This window comes from Erpetoichthys calabaricus, chromosome 9, assembly GCF_900747795.2.
Source record: "Erpetoichthys calabaricus chromosome 9, fErpCal1.3, whole genome shotgun sequence".
NCBI lineage: Eukaryota > Metazoa > Chordata > Cladistia > Polypteriformes > Polypteridae > Erpetoichthys > Erpetoichthys calabaricus.
Window position 1 is genome coordinate 63,741,030 of NC_041402.2, and position 26,810 is coordinate 63,767,839.

General features: G+C 38.7%; 1 protein-coding gene across 2 annotated transcripts in view; it reads left to right on the top strand.

Annotated features, from left to right (window-relative positions):
• uri1 (URI1 prefoldin like chaperone) overlaps positions 1-26,810 on the top strand; it is a 177,555-nt gene that overhangs the window by 65,676 nt on the left and 85,069 nt on the right. The window contains exon 2 of one of the 2 annotated variants that reach the window (XM_028809670.2): positions 19,071-19,105. The exons of the other annotated variant lie outside the window; for it this stretch is intronic. Within the exon in view, the coding sequence (XP_028665503.1) occupies positions 19,071-19,105 (35 nt within the window). The remainder of the gene's footprint in view (positions 1-19,070; positions 19,106-26,810) is intronic. 2 annotated transcript variants of the gene reach the window in all.

Sequence of the window (26,810 nt, forward strand, 5' to 3'; positions counted from 1 at the left end):
GGTAGAGTCTAGAACGGATTAACCGTGATAAACGAGGGTTTACTGTATGTTTTGGCTCATTGTCCATCTGTATCATGAAACGCCACCCAATCAATTTGACTGCATTTAGCTGCATTTGAGCAGACAGTATGTCTCTGAACACCTCAGAATTCATTTAGCTGCTTCTGTCCTGTGTCACATCTATACTAATAAAAGGCAAAGCCCTCACTGACTGACTGACTCACTCACTCACTCATCACTAATTCTCCAACTTCCCGTGTAGGTGGAAGGCTAAAATTTGGCAGGCTCGTTCCTTACAGCTTACTTACAAAAGTTAGGCAGGTTTCATTTCGAAATTCTTCGCGTAATGGTCATAACTGGAACCTCTTTTTTTGTCCATATACTCTAATGGAGGAGGCGGAGTCAAGTAGCGCATCATCATGCCTCCTACGTAATCACGTGAACTGAAAACAAGGAAGAGATTTACAGCACGACTCAAACGCGGGAATGAAGGTAAATGACGTTAATTGTTGAGTGTCTTTTAATACTGTGTAAGCATACATATTAACACATGTGCAATTAAACGTGTGCATTTACGGGGTGATTTCTCAGGCTTAAAAGCTTGCCTTTTATGAAAAAGGTAAATGCAAACTGTTTTCATTCTGAAGGGCACAAACCACGTTAGATTTCAGCCGTTAAACGCGCAAAAATGTCGGTACACCAGATAAATAAGCGCAACATATTATCAGTTGTGTTGTATGCTTACAATACATATAGAAATGTGTTAATCGTTAACTGATAGTATGGGATGGTGTTTTTCGACTCGCGCCTTGATTTAAACGATTGCATGTCTTGGTGGGTTTGCGTAGCTTATCGTCAATATCTTTACACCTCTTTTTAAAACTTATTGACTGAGATGGGCTTTCACGAAAAAAGTTAGGGCTTTGCTACAGGATACACCCTCCACAAGTTAAGGAAGTAAAAATAAAGGTATATATTTCTGTTTTATTTAAACCTTTTAAGTTCGTATACATAGCCCCATTTGGCTGTTTTAGTTTTTTTTTTTTTTTCTTTCTTCAGTAATATTTAATCTCCTTAAAGAAAAACAACATATGCATTTTACTTTTTTTGTATCTTAGTAATATTTTAGTGTAAAAGGATAACCAGTATTTAAACCTTTTATGTTACTTTATAAAGTTATTTTACACAATGTTGAAAAATTAATAAGAAAGCTACATATTTTGGCAGCTGCTGCTTTAATTTTCAATGAAATGAAAAAAGCTCTCCAAGAGAAAACCTCAATGAAGAAGAAACAGTTTGCACTATCTAAAAAGGAGAAACCCTCCTTTATAAAGGTTTGCTACAAATGACTTAACTGAAAATAAATGAATAGTTCCTATGTGTATAATACATATTTATCTATTTGACTTATCCCTTTATTCCAGCAACTTGCAACATCTGAGGTACAATTTGTTACATTACTTTTGTTTTTTGCAGCACAGGCAGGTGAAGTGACTTCCTCAGGGTCACACAGTGGTGTCAGTACCAGAATTTGAACTGACAAGCTCCAGGTTTGCTGAAATATTACTGAAGAAAGAAAAAAAATGAAAACAGGCAAATGGGGCTATGCATACAAATGTCCATCCATCCATTATCCAACCCGCTATATCCTAAATACAGGAGCCAATCCCTGCCAACACAGGGCACAATGCAGGAAACAAACCCCGGGCAAGGTGCCAGCCCACCGCAGGGCCCACACACACCCACACACCACGGACAATTTAGAATCGCCAATGCACCTAACCTGCATGTCTTTGGACTGTGGGAGGAAACTGGAGTACCCAGACAGACACGGGGAGAATATTCAAACTCCACGCAGGGAAGCGAACCCGGGTCTCCTAACTGGCACCTTTCACTGCGCCACCATACCGCCCGCGTACAAACTTAAAAGGTTTAAATAAAACAGAAATATATACCTTTATTTTTACTTCCTTAACTTGTGGAGGGTGTATCCTGTAGCAAAGCCCTAAGTTTTTTCATGAAAGCCCCTTTCAGTCAATAAGCCTTAAAAACAGGTGTAAAGCTAAACTTGCAGCACCGCTATTCAATTACACTTGCCTAACGCCTCTCCTAAGGGGAGATACTGTGGGATCTGGGCATCCGTCAAAGCACCAATCACAGGCCCGATTAGAAAGCGGGAAGCTGTGATTTTTCGTCTCCCTCCCATGCAACAATCACAGCCCGTGTTACAACGCACAATGTATGTATGTGTACAGTAATCCCTCCTCCATCATGGGGGTTGCGTTGCAGAGCCACTCGTGAAATAAGAAAATCCGGGAAGTAGAAACCATATGTTTATATGGTTATTTTTATATTGTCATGCTTGGGTCACAGATTTGCGCAGAAACACAGGAGGTTGTAGAGAGACAGGAACGTTATTCAAACACTGCAAACAAACATTTGTCTCTTTTTCAAAAGTTTAAACTGTGCTCCATGACAAGACAGAGATGACAGTTCTGTCTCACAATTAAAAGAATGCAAACATATCTTCCTCTTAAAAGGAAACAGAGAGGAAAGCAAAGAAGTCAATAGGGCTGTTTGTACCGGCGGTGCTTCGCATACTTAAAAGCCAAAGCTGTTGAAGGCGGCAGCTCACACCCCCTCCGTCAGGAGCAGGGAGAGAGAGAAAGAGAGAAAAACAAAGTCAAAAATCAATACGTGCCCTTTGAGCTTTTAAGTATGCGAAGCACCGTGTAGCATGTCGCTTCAGGAAGCAGCTGCACACAGAAGGTAGCAACGTGAAGATAATCTTTCGGCATTTTTAGACAAGCGTCCGTATCATCTAGGTGTGCAAACAGCCCCCCTGCTCACACCCCCTACGTCAGGATCACAGAAAGTCAGCGCAAGAGAGAGAAAGAAAAGTAAGTTGGGTAGCTTCTCAGCCATCTGCCAATAGCATCCCTTGTATGAAATCAACTGGGCAAACCAACTGAGGAAGCATGTACCAAAAATTAAAAGACCCATTGTCCTCAGAAATCCGCGAACCAGCAAAAAATCCGCGATATATATTTAAATATGCTTACATATAAAATCCGCGATAGAGTGAAGCGCGATATAGCGAGGGATCACTGTATATGTATATATGTGTATGTGTGTGTGTGTATGTATGTGTATATATATGTTGATACATATATATATATGTGGATGTGTATATGTATATATATATATGTATATATATGTATATGTAGATATGTATATATATATGTATATGTATATATATGTTTACATAACCTCTTTAACACACTACTTCTCCGCTGCGAAGCGCGGGTATTTTGCTAGTCATCAATAAACACTAGTGTCCCAGTGCCACTGGCAACCATGCACGCCCAAGCCATCACACTGCCTCCACTGTGTTTTACAGATGATGTGGTATGCTTTGGATAATGAGCTGTTCCACGCCTTCTCCATACTTTTTTCTTGCCATCATTCTGGTAGAGGTTGCTTGGTTTCATCTGTCCAAAGAATGTTTTTCCAGGACTGTGCTGGCTTTTTTAGATGTTCTTTAGCAAAGACCAATCTAGCTTTTCTATTCTTGAAGCTTATGAGTGGCTTGCACCTTGCAGTGCACCCTCTGTATTTACTTTCATGCAGTCTTCTCTTTATGGTAGACTTGGATATCGATACGCCTACCCCCAGAGAGTGTTGTTCACTTGGTTAGCTGTTTTGAAGGGGGTTCTCTTCACCATGGAAATGATTCTGCGATCATCCACCACTGTTGTCTTCCGTGGACGTCCAGGTCTTTTTGCGTTGCTGAGTTCACCAGTGCTTGCTTTCTTTCTCAGGATGTACCAAACTGTAGATTTTGCCACTCGTAATATTGTAGCAATTTCTCGGATGGGTTTTTTTCTGTTTTCGCAGCTGAAGGATGGCTTCTTTCACCTGCATGGAGAGCTCCTTTGACCGCATGTTGTCTGTTCACAGCATAATCTTCCACATGCAAGCACCACACCTCAGATCAACTCCAGGCTTTTTATCTGCTTAATTGATAATGACATAACGACGGACTTGCCCACACCTGCCCATGAAATAGCCTTTGAGTCAGTTGTCCATTTACGTTTGAGCCCCTGAAATGAAGGGATTGTGTTTAAAAAAAAAATGCTTTAGTTGCCTCACATTTTTATGCAATCATTTTGTTCACCCCACTGAATTAAAGCTGAAAGTCTGCACTTCAACTGCATCTGAGTTATTTCATTTAAAATTCATTGTGGTAATGTACAGAACCAAAATTAGAAAAAAGTTGTCTCTGTCCAAATATTTATGGACCTAACTGTATGTGGGTCTGCCACAATCTGCTCTGTCGTGCCTTCAGCTGGTTCAGAACGTTGCAGCGAGATTTTTGATTGGGTCGAGAAAAAGGGATCACATCTCCCACATTTATTTAGCCTCTGTCCACTGGCTACCGGTGGGGTGTTACATTGATTTTAAAATCTTGTTGTCTGGTTTTAAAGCCTTGCATGGTCTCGCTCCAAGATATATGTGTGACTTTCTTCACCCCTATGTGCCACCAAGAGCACTGAGGTCATCTGAATGACTGTACCTTGTAGTGCCAAGATCTCGGCTGAAGTCAAAGGGAGACCGAGCTTTTTCAGTTGTTGCACCTAAGCTTTGGAATGGCTTACCTCTTCACATCAGGTCTTCATTCTCTATTGAGGTTTTTTAAAAGATGGCTTAAGACCTACTTGTTTTCTTCTGTCTTTCACTGTGTATAATGGGATTGTGTTGGATGTTATAACTGGTTGTTTTATTAGTCTGCTTTTGCATGATTGTTTGTATTTTGTATATTTTAATGCCTTTTTGTACAGCACTTTGGCGCAACCTCTGTTATTTTAAATGTGCTTTTATAAATAAATAATATAGTCTAATTGTATGTTTTTTAATATGGGATTGTGTACTGGCAACTCTTCAGACTGTTCCTCCTGTGAGCTGATGATTTCTTGTCTAGCTCATGCATAGGACTACAAGGTTACAAAATTCTACATATACCATAACTGATGATAAACTTTATATCACATAAATGTTCCACGGTATTAGCCTGCTGTATCTCTGTCGGTAAATTATTCCAGATTTCTGGTGTATCACAGCATATGGCTATCTCACCACTAAGTTTACTCTTCACTCTTAGAATAATAAGCAATCTATGTAGTGCTTGAGTATCTAAAATTACAACTGGGAATATAGTGGGACGGGCACTCCAAAATATAAGACGGAACAAGGTTACTCACAGCTTTATATACATTTTCTAAAGCACTCAGGTAACCACTGTAACAATTTTAAAACTGGTGAGATATGCTCAGATTATCTTTTACTGGTTAAGATTCTTTCTGCTGCATTCTGAACTAATAGGAATTAATTTATGACTTTCTTTGGCTGTCCAGTTCGGAGTGTAGTCAAATCGGCTAAAAACAAATGTCAATTAATTTCTCATCATCTTGTAATGTTATAAGCAGTCTAACATTTGCAGTATTCTTTTAATTAAAAAATGTAGTTCTAGTAATATGGTCAATATGCTCTGAAGTTTAGGTCAGAGTCCATAATAACACCTCAATTCTTTAATTTTACATTGACTTTAAGTGCCAAGTGATCAAGTCTATTTTTAAGATCATCCATTCTTGCCATTAACCAAGATTTTAGTTTTTTCCTTGTTTGGCTTGAATAATTTCTACTCATCCATTTTGAAATGTAATTAAAAATTGGATCATTATGCACAGAGCTTCAATGTCATTACATTATACAGTCATGAAAAAGCTTGGGAACCCCTTTCAGCTTGCATTATAATTTACTTACAACAAAAAAGATAACAGTGGTATGTCTTTCATTTCTTAGGAACATTTGAGTACTGGGGTTTTTTCCGAACAAACATTTTTAGTGAAGCAGTATTTAGTTGTATGAAATTAAATCAAACTAGCCAGCCCACGGCGTAGCATACGCCGCATAGTTATGTATTGATGGGTGAACACTTCCTGAAAGACACAGTTGTCCAAATGGGGTTGGTTTTGAGGATACGACTGTAGGTGAATGAAAAGATGTTACTCTGGAGAGGGCAACATACAATACAGCGTTTTACACGCTGCATACAGCGATTCACATCGAAGCATAGACACTGCTAAGACCATGGGATACTCCTTTCAAACTGTTTTACATGCTGCATACAGCGATTCACATCCGCGACAAATATGATTCTTCTTAGATGGTGCTGTCACGTCCACCCTTGCTCTCGAAGCATACACACTGCTTGGTCATGTGCCCGCTTGCAAGAGCAACTAACAGAGACCCGCCCACTAACTCTAAGACCCCTTGCAAACTGTTTTACACGCCACATACAGCAATTCACATCCGCGACAAACATGCCTCTTCTTAGATGGTCCTTCCGCATCCACCCTCGTTCTCGAAGCATACACACCGCCTGGTCATGTGCCCGCTTGCAAGAGCAACTCACGGAGACCCGCCCACCAACTCTAAGACCATGGCATGTAAAACAGTTTGCGGTGGTGGACGCAGTTATGCGTCATAACCGAAAAGAATGCAGTGGAACCTCGGTTCACAACCATAATTCGTTCCCAAACTCTGGTTGTAAACCGATTTGGCCGTGAACCGAAGCAATTTCTCCCATAGAATTGTATGTAAATACAATTAATCCGTTCCAGACCATACGAACTGTATGTAAATATATATTTTTGTAAGTTTTTAAGCACAAATACAGTTAATTAAACACAGCGTAATAGTAAACTAAATGTAAAAACATTGAATAACACTGAGAAAACTTTGAACAACAGAGAAAACGAACACTGCAATAGTTTGTGCTATAGCAACAAAAAAATGAACATTTGAAAAAATCTGTAATTTAATAAACCACCAAGAAAAGTAACATTTCAAAAATGCACACTACGAACCGATCGCTGTAAACAGAAGTGAAAACAAAATCAAGCCCAGTGCATTCTTTAACTGTCTTCCTACCTTATGAGTCCAGCCCTCTCTCTCGCTCGCGCTGCCTGTGTGTGTGCGTCTCTCTCTCTCTCGTGCTGCCTGTGTATGTGCGTCTGTCACTCTCTGGCGCTGCCTGTGTGTGTGCGCGCGGCTCTCTCTCTCTCACTGCCTGTGTGTGTGGCTGTGCCTCTCTCTCTCTCTCTGGCGCTGCCTGTGTGTGTGTGGCTGTTCCTCTCTCTCTCTGGCGCTGCCTGTATGTGTTCACGGCTCTCTCTCTCTCTCTCATTGCCTGTGTGTGTGCCTCTGTCTCTCTCTCGCGCTGCCTGTGTGTGTGCGCGGCTCTCTCTCTGGCGCTGCCTGTGTGCGTGCGCGGCTCTCTCTCTCGCTGCCTCTGTGTGTGTGTGCGTCTGTCTCTCTCTGGCGCTGCCTGTGTGTGTGTGTGCGCGCGCACGCGGCTCTCTCTCTGGCGCTGCCTGTGTGTGTGCGCGGCTCTCTCTCGCTGCCTCTGTGTGTGTGTGTGTGTGTGTGTGTGTGTGTGTGCGTCAGTCTCTCTCTAGCGCTGCCTGTGTGTGTGTGTGCGGCTCTCTCTCTCGCTGCCTCTGTGTGTGTGTGTGTGTGTGTGTGTGTGTGTGTGTGTCGCACAGGAAATGCACAGGGAGAGACTGAACCTCGCAAGAGCAACTAACAGAGACCCGCCCACCAACTGTAAGACCATGGAATACCCCTCGCAAACTGTTCTACACGCCGCATACAGCGATTCACATCCGCGACAAACATACTTCTTCAGAGGTACATGTGGAGTGTAGCAGAGACGAACGCGAATGACGCTCTGCTCTGTGAGTTACTGCGTCCGAGTTGGTGGGTGTGGCTCTGCGAGTTGTCGTCGTATCCAATGGTCTTAGAGTTAGTGGACGTGGCTGTCTTGCGTGCTTTCCATGGGTGGCTACTTGTCGGCGGTGCGTGCTTTCCATGGGTGGCTACTTGTCGGCTGCTTAGTGAATTATATATATATACTGTAGATGTGAAAAACTGGCTCTGCAAAAATTTAGGTACCCTTGTAATTTTGCTGATTTGAATGCATGTAACTGCTCAATACTGATTACTTGCAACACCAAATCGGTTGGATTAGCTCGTTAAGCCTTGAACTTCATAGACAGGTGTGTCCAATCATGAGAAAAGGTATTTAAGGTGGTCGATTGCAAGTTGTGCTTCCCTTTGACTCTCCTCTGAAGAGTAACAGCATGGGATCCTCAAAGCAACTCTCATTCAGTTTCATGGTTTATGGGAAAGGTACAAAAAGCTATCTCAGAGGTTTAAACTGTCAGTTTCAACTGTAAGGAATGTAATCAGGAAACGGAAGGCCACAGGCACAGTTGCAGTTAAACCCAGGTCTGGCAGTCCAAGAAAAATACAGGAGCGGCATATGCGCAGGATTGTGAGAATGGTTATAGACAACCCACAGATCACCTCCAAAGACCTGCAAGAACTTGCTGCAGATGGTGTATCTGTACATTGTTCTACAATTCAGCACAATTTGCACAAAGAACATCTGTATGGCAGGGTGATGAGAAAGAAGCCCTTTCTGCACTCACACCACAAACAGAGTCTCTTGTTGTATGCAAATGCTCATTTAGACAAGCCAGATTCATTTTGGAACAAGGTGCTTTGGACTGATGAGACAAAAGTTGAGTTACTTGGTCATAACAAAAAACGCTTTACATGGCAGAAGAAGAACACCGCTTTCCAAGAAAAACACCTGCTACCTACTGTCAAATTTTGTGGAGGTTCCATCATGTTGTGGGGCTGTGTGGCTAGTTCAGGGACTGGCGCCCTTGTTAAAGTCAAGGGTCGGATGAATTCAACCCAATATCAACAAATTCTTCAGGATAATGTTCAAGCATCAGTCACAAAGTTGAAGTTACGCAGGGGTTGGATATTCCAACAAGACAATGACCCAAAACACAGTTCAAAATCTACAAAGGCATTCATGCAGAGGGAGAAGTACAATGTTCTGGAATGTCCGTCACAGTCCCCTGACTTGAATATCTTAAAAAATCTATGGGATGATTTGAAGCAGGCTGTCCATGCTCGGCAGCCATCAAGTTTAACTGACCTGGAGAGGTTTTGTATGGAAGAATGGTCAAAAATACCTCCATCCAGAATCCAGACACTCATCAAAGGCTATAGGAGGCGTCTAGAGGCTGTTATATTTGCAAAAGGAGGCTCAACTAAGTATTGATGTAATATCTCTGTTGGGGTGCCCAAATTTATGCACCTGTCTAATTTTGTTATGATGCATATTGCATATTTTCTGTTACTCCAATAAACTTAATGTCACAGCTGAAATACTACTGTTTCCATAAGGCATGTCATTTATTAAAAGGAAGTTGCTACTTTGAAAGCTCAGCCAATGATAAACAAAAATCCAAAGAATTAAGAGGGGTTCCCAAACTTTTCCATATGACTGTATATAAGTAAAGTTGTCTATCATCTGCATAACTGTATACAGTAATCCCTCGCTATATCGCGCTTCGCCTTTCGCGGCTTCACTCCATCGCGGATTTTATATGTAAGCATATTTAAATATATATCGCGGATTTTTCGCTGCTTCGCGGGTTTCTGAGGACAATGGGTCTTTTAATTTCTGGTACATGCTTCCTCAGTTGGTTTGCCCAGTTGATTTCATACAAGGGACGCTATTGGCAGATGGCTGAGAAGCTACCCAACTTACTTTTCTTTCTCTCTCTCTTGCGCTGACTATCTGTGATCCTGACGTAGGGGGTGTGAGCAAGGGGGCTGTTCGCACACCTAGACGATACGGACGCTCCTCTGAAAATGCTGAAAGATTATCTTCACGTTGCTACCTTCTGTGTGCAGCTTTTAACTATGCTGCACGGTGCTTCGCATACTTAAAAGCTCAAAGGGCACGTATTGATTTTTTAATCTGTCTCTCTCTCTCTCTCTCTCACTCTCACTCTCTCTCTGCTCCTGACGGAGGGGGTGTGAGCTGCCGCCTTCAACAGCTTTGTGCCGCGGTGCTTCGCATACTTACAAGCCAAACAGCACTATTGATTTTTTTGCTCCTTTGAAGAGGAAGATATGTTTGCATTCTTTTAATTGTGAGACTTAACTATCATCTCTGTCTTGTCATTGAGCACAGTTGAAACTTTTGAAAAAGAGACAAATGTTTGTTTGCAGTGTTTGAATAACGTTCCTGTCTCTCTACAACCTCCTGTGTTTCTGCGCAAATCTGTGACCCAAGCATGACAATATAAAAATAACCATATAAACATGGTTTCTACTTCGCGGATTTTCTTATTTCGCGGGTGGCTCTGGAACGCAACCCCCGCGATGGAGGAGGGATTACTGTAGTTCACCTTGTGTTTCCAGATAATCCTACCTTACGGAAGCATGTGGGTTAAAAAAAAACAGTGGGCCTAGAAGAGATTCTTGCCTCATCAATACAGCTAGCAAAGAATTTTCTACCTGTTAAATAAGGTTAAAACCAATTTAAGACACCACCAGAGAAGCCCACTCATTGGCTATGATGTTTTATAAGACTCCTGTGATCTGTGTTGTCAAATGTTGTATTCAAGTTTAAGAGAACAAGTTCATATATATTAGCACTAGGGGGCTTCGCCCCCTGCTCGCTTCGCTCGCCAACCCCTGTGTTTGGTTAATTGGATATAGAATTTTACATTTTTTTTTTTTGGAATTGTTTCAATTTCATTATTTTCACTTTTACTTTAAAGCTTCATTAAAAACAATATTTTTTGGAGACACATTGTGACAACGCAACGTATAACTGCCCGTGAGTGAATATTGTTTCTGTTTCTGTAATAAATATTCCGAGTTTTTCTGTTTGTCCCTGTGATTTATTGATTGTCATAGCAAAAGCTATTCTCACGGAAAACTGTAAACATTTTACTACGAATGGCATATCACGATCTCCTTTAGTGTGTAATGTTATTCGCGGAATATATACATCACCTTTCTTTTTGCATGTTAAAATTCGCATCGCTTCTCTGAGATCATCAATATACACCCGACCGAATTATTTACTCTGTGAATTTTAACTTGTCGTTCCTTTAACTGTTGTGGGACCACAGATTCTCATAGTATATGGTCCATTATTGTGTACATCCACGTTTTGTCCATTGAATGATGCGAATGTGAAAAGACTCTTTTTTTCAGACCTCAATTTGTCCTGGTATTTTTTCAATTACACTTGGTTCTGATGATTAATCACCTTTTGTTTGCGGTAATGCAATCGTTTCTATCTTTGCTTTGATACTGTAGTGACTGACATGATAAAGTGTCACAAATGTTTTACTTGAACAATCGCTGACTTCCTAACCCCAAACACAACTTTCTAGCACCCTCTCCAATGCTCCCCCTTACTGCAACAAATCAATACCCCGCTATCAGTCCTCCGTGCTGTACTCTGCCTTCCCTCAATCGGACCTAACGGTCACTTAAAACCAAAATGCCCTCAACCTGGCTGGGACGCTACAGTAATTTCGACTTTCACTGCTTTCATATTCTGTACCTTTGTCTGCATGTGTATCGCGCCATCGTTTGTTTGAGCCTTTCGAATTTCACTGCTTTTATAATCTCTTATCTGCCTTTTTTTCTCTCCAACGCCTTTGGGTCTCTATTCTCCGTATTGTCCTTATACGCTTTATATGTGCTGAGAGCACATGATTTGTGTGTACTATGTGCTTTTACACAATTGATTTCTTTTTGATGGGTGTGCTCTTATATATTCCGTACTATCTTTGTGGATCTGTGCGGACCCCGTAGTGTCTTACGTTTGACTCTGGGGTGCAGTGCAGTCCTACTCCTCCTACAGCAGTCCTTTAAATAGTCCTTGACCCGGAAGTACTTCTACTCTTCTGTTCATGTGACTCGCCAGCACTTCCGGGTCAGACGGAAAATTAATATTCCTTAATCAACCCGGAAGTACTTCAGGCTTCCGTTGTCGTAATCTATTAGTACTTCCGGGTTAGGTGAGAATTTATTTTCCCACCATCTTCCCACAGCATCCCCTGGCGCACGCATGGTACCTAGCAGGGCTGTGCTGCCAAACTCAAAGTCACATAGTGCCCTGCGGGAATCTGGGGCACTGCTGCAGTCCAGAGAAGCTGCCATCTAATGTTGCTACCTTCCTTCTCAGGGGCGTCCCAGTCGTCCACCACACCTTTTTTTGAATGTTTCAGTTAGAAGAGCATCTTGTGTTAGAGGTTGGTAATGTTGCCTCATCTAAGGCAGAATATTTGGCCCAGGTTAGTAAAGCGAGTTGGCTCAGATGGCTCATAAAGTGGATAGAGTCAGGAGACACAGAGTTAAGAGTGTTGTAGTCATGCTTAGAGTGCATTTGTTATAGATGAGTTCAGTTTTACCTTTGGGTAAGCTTGGAAATATTGAATATGGAAGGACCTTGTTCAACATCTCAGTACCATATTTTCCAGAATATGACTTTTGCATCCTTGTATAACTCACGCATTTAGTCTTTGTCAATAACCAGAACACCTGCATTTATTAACCTGCAATATCCATAAGCCTGCATGTATGAATTATTGTACCAATTGTAGCCATCCTTTTGCTCACTGTAAAAACTATTCATTACTGCACAGCAGAATTAAGTTACACAAATGTTATTTTATAATAAAGTAAAAACATTCTCAGTTTCTTTGATATTTGACTCTGCTAAGTAATTTTGCTATGGGGTGATAGCAGCTCAGCACTGCCATCAACAAGCCAGTTGCGAAACAGTAAACTTCAGAATACTAATTAGTGACCTCATCCACTGCGGTATGTTGTACCAATCAGAAAGCAATTTGAGTGAAGTACCAAGGCTTTAGGAAGATCTTAAGCAAAGCATTGCTTGGTCTCACAGGCCAGTGGAGAGAGTAGCCATAACTTGCGACAGCTGAACATCCAGGGCAGCAGACTCCTACATGACAATCACATGTCACTACATTAAAAACATCTGGGCTCCTGTGGCGGGTGTGTTGCAGACAAGAGCTCTTCATGGCAGTCACACTGTGAGCAACCTCTTGTCACCATTCTTTGTAAATCCTAGAGATGGTTGTGTGTGAAAATCCCAGTAGGTCATCAGTTTCTGAAATACTCAGACCTGGCATAAATGACCATGCCATGCTCAAAGTTACTTAAATCACCTTTCTTTCCTATTCTGATGCTTGGTTTGAGCTTCAGCAGGTCATCTCGACAGTGTCTACATGTCTTGACAATGTCTACATGCCTAAATGCATTGAGTTGCTGCCATGTGATTGGCTGGTTAGATACTTGCATTAACAAGCAGCTGAACGTGTGTACCTAATAGAGTGGCTGGTGAGTGTAATTCGAATGTACTACCAAAAAAAATATATACTTGAAGGCCTAAACTGGTATTAGTATGTGAATGAACATTTTTTTTTCCCTTTAACTAATTTAACATTGTATTACTCCAGTGCAGTGTTGCAGTATTTTATAGAGTTGTTTTTGTGCATCATTCCCAAAGCGATTATGGACTTATTCACATTTCTCAGTGGTTAGCTTGTGGAGTTGGTCATTTTCCCTGATAAACATGCTTCTTTCACAAATCATCATGGGACAGATTTTCATATACCTGCTACTCTGCTGTTTGATGTAACTGCATCATGAAAGTCACTTTTGCACCTAGTATTTCTGATTTACTGCTGTTTGATGTTAGAACTGTTAGACATTCATCAGAGTGTACCTACCTGTACAATAACAGTCTTTTTTACCCCATTAAAGACAATGAAGAAAACTACTATTTTTCTGATTTGCGGTTTGTTGTTATTAGCATCACCTTTTTCAAGAGTCTTTTCACCCAGTTATCTTTGCCAACATGTAGTTTTGCTCATAATCTTTATCTTAGCTGACTTAACATTCATTTCCTGTAGTCCATTCATTTTCCACCAAGCCTGTGGCATAAAGCAGCAACAATCACTAGATAGGATGCCATCCCTTCAAATGGTGAACACACACACACCAGGAGCAAATTTAGTATTGCCAATTCATCTATCCTTAATATATTTGGATTTTGAAACTGGAGCACATGTAGGGAACCCACATGGACGTTGGGCATACATTCAGATTCCTTGCTGGGTGCTGTAGGGACTTGAATGCTGGTCTGTACTGCCATATTTACAAGGGAAAAGGACAATCAGTTTACTTTTGAATGTCAGCTCTTCTCAACCGCACTTCTGTATTAAAGTCGAGTCCAGTACACTGTATTGCTTACCAGCTAACGTTTGTTTTTTAGATTATTTTGTAAGTCCTTCCATCTAGCCATGGCACTAGCTCTAGCTTAAGCTTCATTCATAAGCTACTTTAAACTTTCATGAACTATTACTAACTTAATTTTTTTCCTGTTAAAGATTATCTTTACAGTCTGTTTGTTAGTTACTCTCAAATAAAAGTATTGGAAATCAAGATAATGTGGAGAAAAATAAAATATTGTTACAAATACTAGTTCTTTCATTTGTTTACCGCGGTGAGTAAAAACTCATGCTGTATTATGTATAAAGGAAAGATGGGTAGGGAAAAATAAACATTTCTATGGGTGAAAAATTTGGGGGCAAAAATAAAATATACAAGGGGAACCCAAAAATTCCTGGAATTGGATAATAGCTTTGGAGTAGAATGTAGGTATCAACTATGCCGCTAGGTATCATATACCTAGTCTTGTTAATCAGTCCGTCAAATGACATTGTATTGATTTGATCAAGTGGGTACTGACATTTATTTTAGAATTGTGCATATTTTTATTCCAAGCTGAAAAAAGCACGTCAGGTCATATCGAATATCAAAACAGTGATGATTTCGTTTTTCAACATTGACAGACTTGTTAATAAAGAATTTGTTCTCCATGAAAGAATGTTAAACAGCAGGATAACACTGAACTGCTAGAGTGTGTATTAAATGGAAATGGCACAGGAAAATACCAGTATACATGGTACAGGAATTGTTTCCAGGAATGGAAGAAATACTTGGACAAGTGTATTGCATCTCAAGAGGTGTATTTTGATGGGATTTGTGTTAGCTGTACAACAGTCACCCCCAGGTATTGTCACACCCTCTCCCCCATATGAATCGTGAAATGTGACAATATATAAATAATGACAAAACAAATGTGAATATAAATAGATATATGTGTCACAAAATCTCTTTGTTTCTTATTACTATATGTATTTTTTAAAATCTCTTCATTTAGGTATTTGAGTGGCACCATTTTCATTCATCGGTGGAGTATATTAAACACTCTGAAATAACTTGCAGAAAGACAGTTTGCCTTCCATAATGTTGCATTTATTGGGAAAGCTTTGTTCCGATAAGCTTTTGTAAATGGAATTTTGCAGATTTGTACAGGAAAAAAAAAAAATTTTCCTCTTTGTATTTGTGCATCCTCATCATGGTAATTGCTTTCCGATTGCATCCTAAAAACACTAGACCCTGTCTTGGGGGAAAAAATGTCACTGTGAGATTTTTTTAAACCAACTTGTTATACTTGTAGTATTTTTTGGGTATCATCACAAACTTTTCACAAATATTCAAGTTTTTTTTTTAATGCAGTTGAATTAAATTACAGTAATATTTGTTGTAATTACTGGTATTATGATTTTAATTGTTGTTATTTATTAGGATATTGTGTACTACTAAACAGGTTTTAGAATAGGGTACTGCGAGTCTGCTTATTTGAAAACTGGCACCTAAACTCAGAAACATTTTGTGATCATCAATGCATGGAAAAGGCATTGATGTTAAGCCTATAGGAGTGAGAAAAAAAAAGTTTTGTTTTTCAAAGCTCTGAGTTTGAAAACAGATTGTGGATCTGTTCTCTATGCAATGTAGTACTGTATACGTATATCATCTGATAATATTTTGTTGCAGAGAGAGTGAAAATTATGTTTACAAATTTTTTTGTGAACTTGCACACCCCTCTCATTTATTGCAAAAAAAAAAAAAATAACACCTGGGTTAAATATTTGGAAAACATAGTAATGCAGATGGATAAAAGGAGAAAGTTGTCTAAAAGTTGATCTGGACCTGTCAGGTTTAAATTAAAAAAAAAAAAAAAAAGTAACACCCTGGGGCTGTGGTTCAGAACCCGCTATTAGCACCATATGACAATGAGCAAGTCACTTAACCTGTCTGTTCTCCAACTAGAAAAATAAAAGGAATGTAACCAATTGTATCTTAAATGTTGTAAGTTGCCTTGGATAAATAATGGTATTAATAAAAATAATGCAGAAGGGCTGGGTATCAGCACTGATGTCCCGATTCAGTTCAATTCCGATTCATAATGCCCCGATTTGATTCAATATCAATTTTATTTTGACTGAATTAGCATGCACTGATATATTTGAAGTGGTGGCTTTTTTTTTTTTTTTAATTACTTAACCATGCATACATAGAGAGCATTAATATAATATGACAAATTTCAGTAACACTTTATTTGAAGGGTGTCTAGTGACTTAGTAACATATGCATAAGCATGGAATGATATTTAAGAAGAAATACTTGATTAGTAATGAACAGTTAAAGTTAACATCAGTATTTAGAAGATGTTGAACAAAATACCATTGCTCTTTACAAAAAAACAAAACGTTTTCATAGCGCTACACTCATTCAGAATTCATCATAATTTAAATAACATGTATATCACCACATCAGAGTCCACACATTTTATGGGGCAGCTCCTTGTTTTAATATAGTGCAGTGGCATTTATTTTATCAAACAACTTTATAATCTTGTGAGTAATACAGTATTATAAATAGTCAAATATTGCTTCTGAAATAATTAATGTTATTCAATAAACTGTTTGTGTGTTACGAATCTCCATGTCGACACCCTTCAACTAAACTGATAGTCACAGATAGTCAAATTTATTCCCCTTTTGGACATTTAAAATAATTTTGAATTTGTCGAAATTAAAGATACAGGGGGAAGACTTGTCTTTCTATATAATTCTTCACTTGCTCACTTGTAGTTGAATCAGTCTCGAAAATGTGTCCTCATAGTCCTCAGAAAAACAGCAAGCAATTTAAAACAAGAATCTTTAAGCTGATGCTTGTTGACAATGGCATTGGATGAATGGAACATAAAAGAGAGAACTGACCACTGTGACTGATAACACCACTATTTTGGAACTACTTCAAGTAAGCTGATTTGCACACATGCTCATTGTTGTATTGCATGCTGCTCTGAACAGTCCAACAATTGTCAGCTTGCTTTGCCGGGTGAGGCAAACTTTAACTACCATAGCAGTACAGCTAGCTAGCTGGCCATAGACTTAGAGAAGCAATGTTTATTAGACTTGCCAACACAGAAACTTGTGACTGATCCGGTCACGCAATGGAGCAGCGCATTGGAAATGCTAGAAAGGTTTTTGGAACAACAGCGAATTATCTCAGAAGCTCTGCAGCTATGCAGCGAGGTTGCTCTGGTGTGACTGGCATGGAGTGCACTTGTCTGCAGCACATCTACCACATGTGCCCAGTTGTTTTTTATTGTGTAATTGGCACATAGGAATCTGCTGCCCTGGATGTTCAGCTGTCCACACATCTGATATAAGTTTTGATGATGCTGATTTCCGTTAAAGAGGACATCATTTTATGTGAGATAGTAAAATGCTTTTTTCCCCGTAGAAAGCTCTAACATGTGCATTAGCGCCATATACTGGATCGGACACCAAAAATGAAGATAGGCAACAATCTATATATAGTAATTGAGCAGGATAGAGATTCACAAGATCGATCTTGAGACTTTGAATCAATATTGGATCATTTAAATGAAAAATAACAATTAATTAGAAAATCAGTATTTTTACCCAGGCCTTGCTTATTGTGAAAGGGTTTTTTATTACATCAAATGAAATCTAAAGTTTGATTTCGTCCTTTAATTATATTAATATTATATGCTATCTTTGGCTAGTATTCTAACATAATAATATGGGATGTTCGTTGTATGGTATATCAAAATTTTAATTTCTTTCTTTTACACTGTATTTAATCAATATATTTAATCCTAGTACTTCTACATACTGTTGATTTTTCATTCTGGGTTTTCTGGTGCTTTTTGGTGGTATGTCTTTATTTTTAGCAGTAGGAATGTGCTTACATTTATAGCATTATGTTGTACCATTCTTAAAACTGTTTTACTTAAAGTACTGTAGAATTTCACATTAAAGATCAAGACTGGAAAACTTTTTAAAGTTACACACATATATATTTTATCTAATTTTTTTTAAATAAAAAGTATTTTAAAAAAGTTTTAAAATGCTTTGTTTTTACTTTTGCACTATTGTATATGTTTATTAAAAACAAGATTTTTATTTGCTATTATGTTCTAGAAAGTAATTTACTAAGATCTCTTATAATTTAATGATTGTGAACCGATGGAACATAACTTGTAATTTTTGCCTTTAAGGTAGATTAACGTTTTTCAGTTGATTTTAGATTTATGCTCAAACCACTAATTCATGATTTTTGTCATCTTATTCAGTCAAAAAGTTCTTTTTATGTTTTTGTCATCTTACGTATTACATAATTAACAAGATGTTTTGGTATTGAGATTTTAAAGAAGCAGATTTGTGTAAATATAAGTCCTCTCATTTGCTGATTTGTTATTGTGTAGTTTTTCAAGTGACAGAAATATTTCAACTAGATGGCAGTCTTGTACTGCTAGTAATTTAACCAAATGATTCATTAAATGGATACAGACCACTCTGAAGAGCTTGAAATGTCTATAGCAGGTGACTGTGCAGAAGAATACTACAGCTGCATTCAAGTCATGATTGTTGCATTACTAATTGTGTCACTGTAAATTTTAATTCTACTTTTTATAGTCAAAATGTATAATAATGTGACTACTTTCTGGACTTTTGTTTGCTGTATTTTACTTATTAATTAATTCATATTTACAAGGGAAAATAGGTAAAATAAGGAAAACTTATTCTTTTGTCTTAGTACTTCATGGTTTTGAGTCATTTTTTTTGTACTGGTAATGTTTACTTCATAGTTAAATTTACATTTTTGTTAGATTTGTAACTGAAAAGTAGTGTCTTTTTTAATAACAGGTGGTCACTGGCTGTCAGGAGCAGATACAACACTGGTAAGTCTGAACTGTGTCAATTTTTTTAACTGCAGTATTTATTTAGGCATTTGAGCATATTAACAAATTATTATTTTACTATTTGCAATTAATAAGTCATTGATCCATTATATCCATTGTAGAATCATACTGTTTAATTTTTCTATTAAATTTTTTAAAAGTGAAAAGTGAGTGATTTGTTTTAACAATGTAGATGACTAAATTAAATTACTGATACACAGAGGACAAAATTACTTGCATTATTAATATGTAAAATCTTCTGTTAAAGTCTGTCTCTTGTATGATATGTTTATGTATATATGTATAATTTTTTAAATTATGCCTTTATGTATATTTTATTATGATGATAGACTAATAAAATATCAGCTCTCACCGACTTTAAATTGATCACTGTTTTTATCAGTGATTTCTTCTGTGTACTGTTGTCGAAGTACAGTATGTGTTTTGCGTTTATATTTTTAGTTACATCTCTTGTCTTTACAAATTAAGAAGCGGTGTTCCATGATATTTTAACCTATTTCCCCTAATAAAAACAGCAATGTATTAATCTTTGTATTGAATAAAACAAATGGATTTTTAATGGTTGTGTTTATATGTTTAAATATATATATTTTCATTTAAAAAATAGGAAATCTCTTTGTTCTGACGACACATATTTGTGACATATGGTACAGTGATACACCCAAGATCATCTACAGTGTGTCATGCCAGATTAATTTGTTTAAAGATTATATTTTTTGTTTTGCCAATATATTTCATGCATATGTGATATGTGTGAATAAAGTTACAGCCTTCAAAGCTTAATGAAATCTACACAAATCAACATTTTGGCATAAGGTAATTTTCTCAGACCACACTGTTGCTTTTTTGTTTGTTTTTTTTCCTCACACGTATTCCTTAAACCATTAAAAAAAGGTAATTTCTGTTCAGATTGTTAATTAAACATAGTCTTCAGTAGAGAAGCAATTTACAGCAGTCAAAATCTACCCACGCTTTCTGAATTGTGCCTGCTCCTCACATTATTTACAAGGAAGTCACTACTGATGTTTACTGTCATTGTGGTAATACCTAGAACTGTTGCGAATCATTTTCAAAAACAGTGTGTTTACCTGCATTTAACCAATTTGTTTTATAGGGGCACGAAAGTAATATGTGTCCAATGTCACCCGTGGTTTAGACAGAATCATTTACCAATTGTAAGGAAAATTTAACATTGATTGTCACTTTTATTTATAGATCATTTTACCAAATAATAAAAAATTGTCCCAAATGAGACAACCAGTTTTCCAAGACCAATACTAACAAGGGTAACATTGGAATTTATTTTACATTTTTACGGCTTTTTAATATACTGGCTCCCTGCCCAAGGATTTCTCCATGCTTGATGGTATAGGCTCCAGCCCCCTGCCACCCTGCTTAGGATTAAGTGGGTGTAGAAAATGGTATGATATAGTATGGTATGGTATATAGTAAAATAACTAAAGAATTGATTTTTTGTAGCTCTGCATCTGCCGCATATAGAAAGAGTCCCTCTGGGATATGTCCTAAGATGTCACTCTCCTAATTTTTTCTCCTGCTTATCCAGTGAACATTAATGGGTTTAGTAGCATCTTCTGAATCTTACTTAAGGTTTTTGTACCTCTGATTTTACTCTTTCTGTTTCTGCCTGTAATGCATGGTCATATCTGAGGAGAATGTAGAGCAATCTGATAGTTAATCTCCGTCTTCCTTATTCCTAATTTAGGAATAAGACCCCAGAGTGCTCTAGTTACAGTGGGGCAAAAAAGTATTTAGTCAGCCACCAATTGTGCAAGTTGTGTGAGAGAGTCCTGTAATTTTCATCATAGGTATACCTCAACTATGAGAGACAAAATGAGAAAAAAAAATCCAGAAAATCACATTGTCTGATTTTTAAAGAATTTGCAAATTATGGTGGAAAATAAGTTTTTGGTCACCTACAAACAAGCAAGATTTCTGGCTCTCACAGACCTGTAACTTCTTCTGTAAGAGGCTCCTCTGTCCTCCACTCGTTACCTGTATTAATGGCACCTGTTTGAACTCGTTATCAATATAAAAGACACCTGTCCACAACCTCAAACAGTCACACTCCAAACTCACTATGGCCAAGACCAAAGAGCTGTCAAAGGACACCAGAAACAAAATTGTAGACCTGCACCAGGCTGGGAAGACTGAATCTGCAATAGGTAAGCAGCTTGGTGTGAAGAAATCAACTGTGGGAGCAATTATTAGAAAATGGAAGACATACAAGACCACTGATAATCTCCCTCGATCTGGGGCTCCACGCAAGATCTCACCCCATGGCGTCAAAATGATCACAAGAACGGTGAGCAAAAATCCCAGAACCACAAGGGGGACCTAGTGAATGACCTGCAGAGAGCTGGGACCAAAGTAACAAAGGCTACCATCAGTAACACACTACGCCACCAGGGACTCAAATCCTGCAGTGCCAGACGTGTCCCCCTGCTTAAGCCAGTACATGTGCAGGCCCATCTGAAGTTTGCTAGAGAGCATTTGGATGATCCAGAAGAGGATTGGGAGAGTGTCATATGGTCAAAATAGAACTTTTTGGTAAAAACTCTACTCGTCGTGTTTGGAGGAGAAAGAATGCTGAGTTGCATCCAAAGGACACCATACCTACTGTAAAGCATGGGGGTGGAAACATCATGCTTTGGGGCTGTTTTTCTGCAAAGGGACCAGGACGACTGATCTGTGTAAAGGAAAGGATGAATGGGGCCATGTATCATCAGATTTTGAGTAAAAACCTCCTTCCATCAGCAAGGACATTGAAGATGAAACGTGGTTGGGTCCTTCAGCATGACAATGATCCCAAACACACCGCCTGGGTAATGAAGGAGTGGCTTCGTAAGAAGCATTTCAAGGTCCTGGAGTTGCCTAGCCAGTCTCCAGATCTCAACCCCATAGAAGATCTTTGGAGGGAGTTGAAAGTCTGTGTTGCCCAGCGACAGCCCCAAAACATCACTGCTCTAGAGGACATCTGCATGGAGGAATGGGCCAAAATACCAGCAACAGTGTGTGAAAACCTTGTGAAGACTTACAGAAAACATTTGACCTCTGTCATTGCCATCAAAGGGTATATAACAAAGTATTGAGATGAACTTTTGTTATTGATTAAATACTTTTTTTCCACCATAATTTGCAAATAAATTCTTCAAAAATCAGACAATGTGATTTTCTGGATTTTTTTTTCTCATTTTGTGTCTCATAGTTGAGGTATACCTATGATGAAAATTACAGGACTCTCTCATCTTTTTAAGTGGGAGAACTTGCACAATTGGTGGCTGACTACATACTTTTTTGCCCCACTGTATGGCAGCTACTTCTGTCTTTCTTTCAGAGAAATAATCATTTGTAGGACCAAACCATTATATTAGAACTGGAGTTGCTAATTCTTACTTTAAGTGGTATGGCACAGTTGTATTACCACCTTTTCCTAGAAAGTGGGAATAACTCTTGCTTCTTAGATGCAAAGGACGAGTGGCATGCAGCAGATATTCCAAGTTAAGTGCCCATGAACTCACTCCAGGTGTTTGAAAAGAAAAAAGAGAAGACAACTGGGGCACACACCCTAAGATCCCTGAAATATTAATGTAAATTCTACATATACAGTGGTGTGAAAAACTATTTGCCCCCTTCCTGATTTCTTATTCTTTTGCATGTTTGTCACACAAAATGTTTCTGATCATCAAACACATTTAACCATTAGTCAAATATAACACAAGTAAACACAAAATGCAGTTTGTAAATGGTGGTTTTTATTATTTAGGGAGAAAAAAAAATCCAAACCTACATGGCCCTGTGTGAAAAAGTAATTGCCCCCTGAACCTAATAACTGGTTGGGCCACCCTTAGCAGCAATAACTGCAATCAAGCGTTTGCGATAACTTGCAATGAGTCTATTACAGCGCTCTGGAGGAATTTTGGCCCACTCATCTTTGCAAAATTGTTGTAATTCAGCTTTATTTGAGGGTTTTCTAGCATGAACCGCCTTTTTAAGGTAATGCCATAGCATCTCAATTGGATTCAGGTCAGGACTTTGACTTGGCCACTCCAAAGTCTTCATTTTGTTTTTCTTCAGCCATTCAGAGGTGGATTTGCTGGTGTGTTTTGGGTCATTGTCCTGTTGCAGCACCCAAGATCGCTTCAGCTTGAGTTGACGAACAGATGGCCGGACATTCTCCTTCAGGATTTTTTGGTAGACAGTAGAATTCATGGTTCCATCTATCACAGCAAGCCTTCCAGGTCCTGAAGCAGCAAAACAACCCCAGACCATCACACTACCACCACCATATTTTACTGTTGGTATGATGTTCTTTTTCTGAAATGCTGTGTTCCTTTTACACCAGATGTAACGGGACATTTGCCTTCCAAAAAGTTCAACTTTTGTCTCATCAGTCCACAAGGTATTTTCCCAAAAGTCTTGGCAATCATTGAGATGTTTCTTAGCAAAATTGAGACGAGCCTAATGTTCTTTTTGCTTAACAGTGGTTTGCGTCTTGGAAATCTGCCATGCAGGCCGTTTTTGCCCAGTCTCTTTCTTATGGTGGAGTCGTGAACACTGACCTTAATTGAGGCAAGTGAGGCCTGCAGTTCTTTAGACGTTGTCCTGGGGTCTTTTGTGACCTCTCGGATGAGTCGTCTCTGCGCTCTTGGGGTAATTTTGGTCGGCCAGCCACTCCTGGGAAGGTTCACCACTGTTCCATGTTTTTGCCATTTGTGGATAATGGCTCTCACTGTGGTTCGCTGGAGTCCCAAAGCTTTAGAAATGGCTTTATAACCTTTACCAGACTGATAGATCTCAATTACTTCTGTTCTCATTTGTTCCTGAATTTCTTTGGATCTTGGCATGATGTCTAGCTTTTGAGGTGCTTTTGGTCTACTTCTCTGTGTCAGGCAGCTCCTATTTAAGTGATTTCTTGATTGAAACAGGTGTGGCAGTAATCAGGCCTGGGGGTGGCTACGGAAATTGAACTCAGGTGTGATACACCACAGTTAGGTTATTTTTTAACAAGGGGGCAATTACTTTTTCACACAGGGCCATGTAGGTTTGGATTTTTTTTCTCCCTATATAATAAAAACCATCATTTAAAAACTGCATTTTGTGTTTACTTGTGTTATATTTGACTAATGGTTAAATGTGTTTGATGATCAGAAACATTTTGTGTGACAAACATGCAAAAGAATAAGAAATCAGGAAGGGGGCAAATAGTTTTTCACACCACTGTATATGTAGAGTTAAACAGTTAAAAATCTGTTTTACTCTAACTGAATCAGTTGTCCAAATATTAGAAACTCCTTTCATGTGACCAAGAATGTACTTTTTTTTTCTTTCATTATTTGGAACATATCCCTGGACCTACTTTCTAAAAGTGCAGATCAATAACTGTTTACCATTCCAGTGGTTCTGTCTGCATTTCACACCTAGCAAAATGTTTTTTTTTTAAATAGGTTTAATGATTATTTATTAGAAATGTGAATGGCCCCATACCATGACTAAATGTTTAGAGCAAATGCCCAAAAACTGCTAGAAATATAAATCCAAGTCTCAACACATGCATGTATGACAAAAGGTAACACATAGCCTGATAATGTATAGATACTGTGTAAGCATAAAGGGTACTTGAAAAGTATTTAGGAAGAGATGTTTTTTTTTTATTTGAAGGCACTGTATGTACATTGTAGCACATTATATAAGTGACTCAAAGACAGCAGAATGTTAACAATATTCTACTATCTGAATATATCTTGAACTTGCTATATATTAGGCCTGGGAAAGTTAACACATTAATTTTTGCGATTAATGTGGCCTATTTAACGTGTTAAAAATATTGTTGCATCAATGGCCAGCCAAGAGGCAAATGCCTTGGGCAGTGTTTTGGTCAGGCTGGCGTTTTCATGGTTATTTTTATTTTTTATATTTTTTTAAGTTTTTAGTAAGCATTACGAAACAATAATACAAGTAAGTTAAATGTGTACCTAAATACTTATATACAAGTACTATATTTGTTTACTACCTAAAATTTTAATATAAAGATTTAAAATTTCGAATTATGTGGTTCACAGCGGTATGCCACAAATTTTCTTAATTTATACGTACTGACATAGGCGTAGGGGAGTGGAAGGAAAGGGTATGGGGAGGGGAGCTTATGGCGGCCCTGGTGCAATGCTACAGAAAAGTTACGAAGATAAAAAAAATTATGCTGTCCTTTATTCATGTTTCTGTAAGAACATCGAATCAAAGTCATATCACATAAGTTAGTGGTCCCCCATCTTTTTGACAGCAACGACCACTTTACTAGAAGCAAATTTTTCCAGGGGGTGGGTGGGGGGGGGTGGTTGAGGATTCAGGACAGGTTCGTAGGGCAGTTTTATACACAATTTACATTACATTTCTATTATTATTAAGTTATAATATTGTAATAGAATCAGTGGGAGCCCTGAGCTTGTGTTCCTACAACCGGACGATCCCATTTGGGGATGATGGAATACAGTGACACATGAAGTGTGTTGCTTATGTTCAGTCTACTCCGTAATTTTGTTTTGGTTGCTGTCACTGCAGAAAACACTGCCTTACAAAGATAGGATGTTGGAAATGGAAGCAGACTTTTCAGTGCTTTTGTGGCAACCTCAGGATATTCTGCCTTGACTTTAATCCAAAATGTATGGAGATTTGAAGTTGTCTCAAACATACTTTTAAGGCCATCATCATTTGCAACCTCAAGCAGTTGATCCTCTTCAAGCACAGACAAAGTTGATTCACCTGGCTTATTCACAAATGGGTCACAGATCCATTCCTTCCCATTTCGGGGGTCTTTTGTGGTTGGGAATAATGCTCACACTCTATTGAAAGCTGAGATAGGTGATCATACACCAGCTGGGAGAAAGAAGGCCCTGGCTTGGTATTTTTAGCAACCTCTGCTAACGTTTGAAACATATCAAAAATCCCAATGTTCACTTGTCAGCCCCATAAATCAAGTTTGGCTTTGAATGCAGCCACTTTGTCTGCCATCTTGAACAACGGGTATCTTCTGCCTCTGCCCCACATTCTGCTGCTCCACTGCTGCCTCAGATTTTCCTCCAGCACTCCTCCAGTCTGGCTGGATACTGAGTCTGCAGAGTGGGTAAAGGTGCGGTGCCCTAGTGCCTGAATGCCAGTTCATTTTGTGAGGTTTCTGAACTCTTTTGGGATCCCCCACCCACCCAACGGGAACATCACGCTGAAGTGTGTCCTGAAGCGCGATTGCTTCACAGTAGAGCTGTGAGCCTGCTGTTGCCCTGGACTTAAACAGACATGGTGATCGTACTTCGTGATGCTCTTCAGCGTGTTGTCCCGTTGATGGAGGTCCCAAGAGAGTTTAGAAACCTCACATTTTCTTGAATGAGCGCCGCATTAATAGGAATGTTTCTTGAATGAGCATCACTGAACCACATAAAAACTGTCTTCAAATGCAGCAGTTTACATACGTTTGCAACCCGAGATTTTTCTTCTTTTTTTGCATATAACAAAGACATATGCATTGCATTTGTCATTCCAACAGATTGCACATAACAAACATTAACACTGTTATCGTTTTTTCGTGTCTGCCGTTTCTACAGTGGGTACGGAAAGTATTCAGACCCACTTCAATTTTTCACTCTGTTATATTGCAGCCATTTGCTAAAATCAT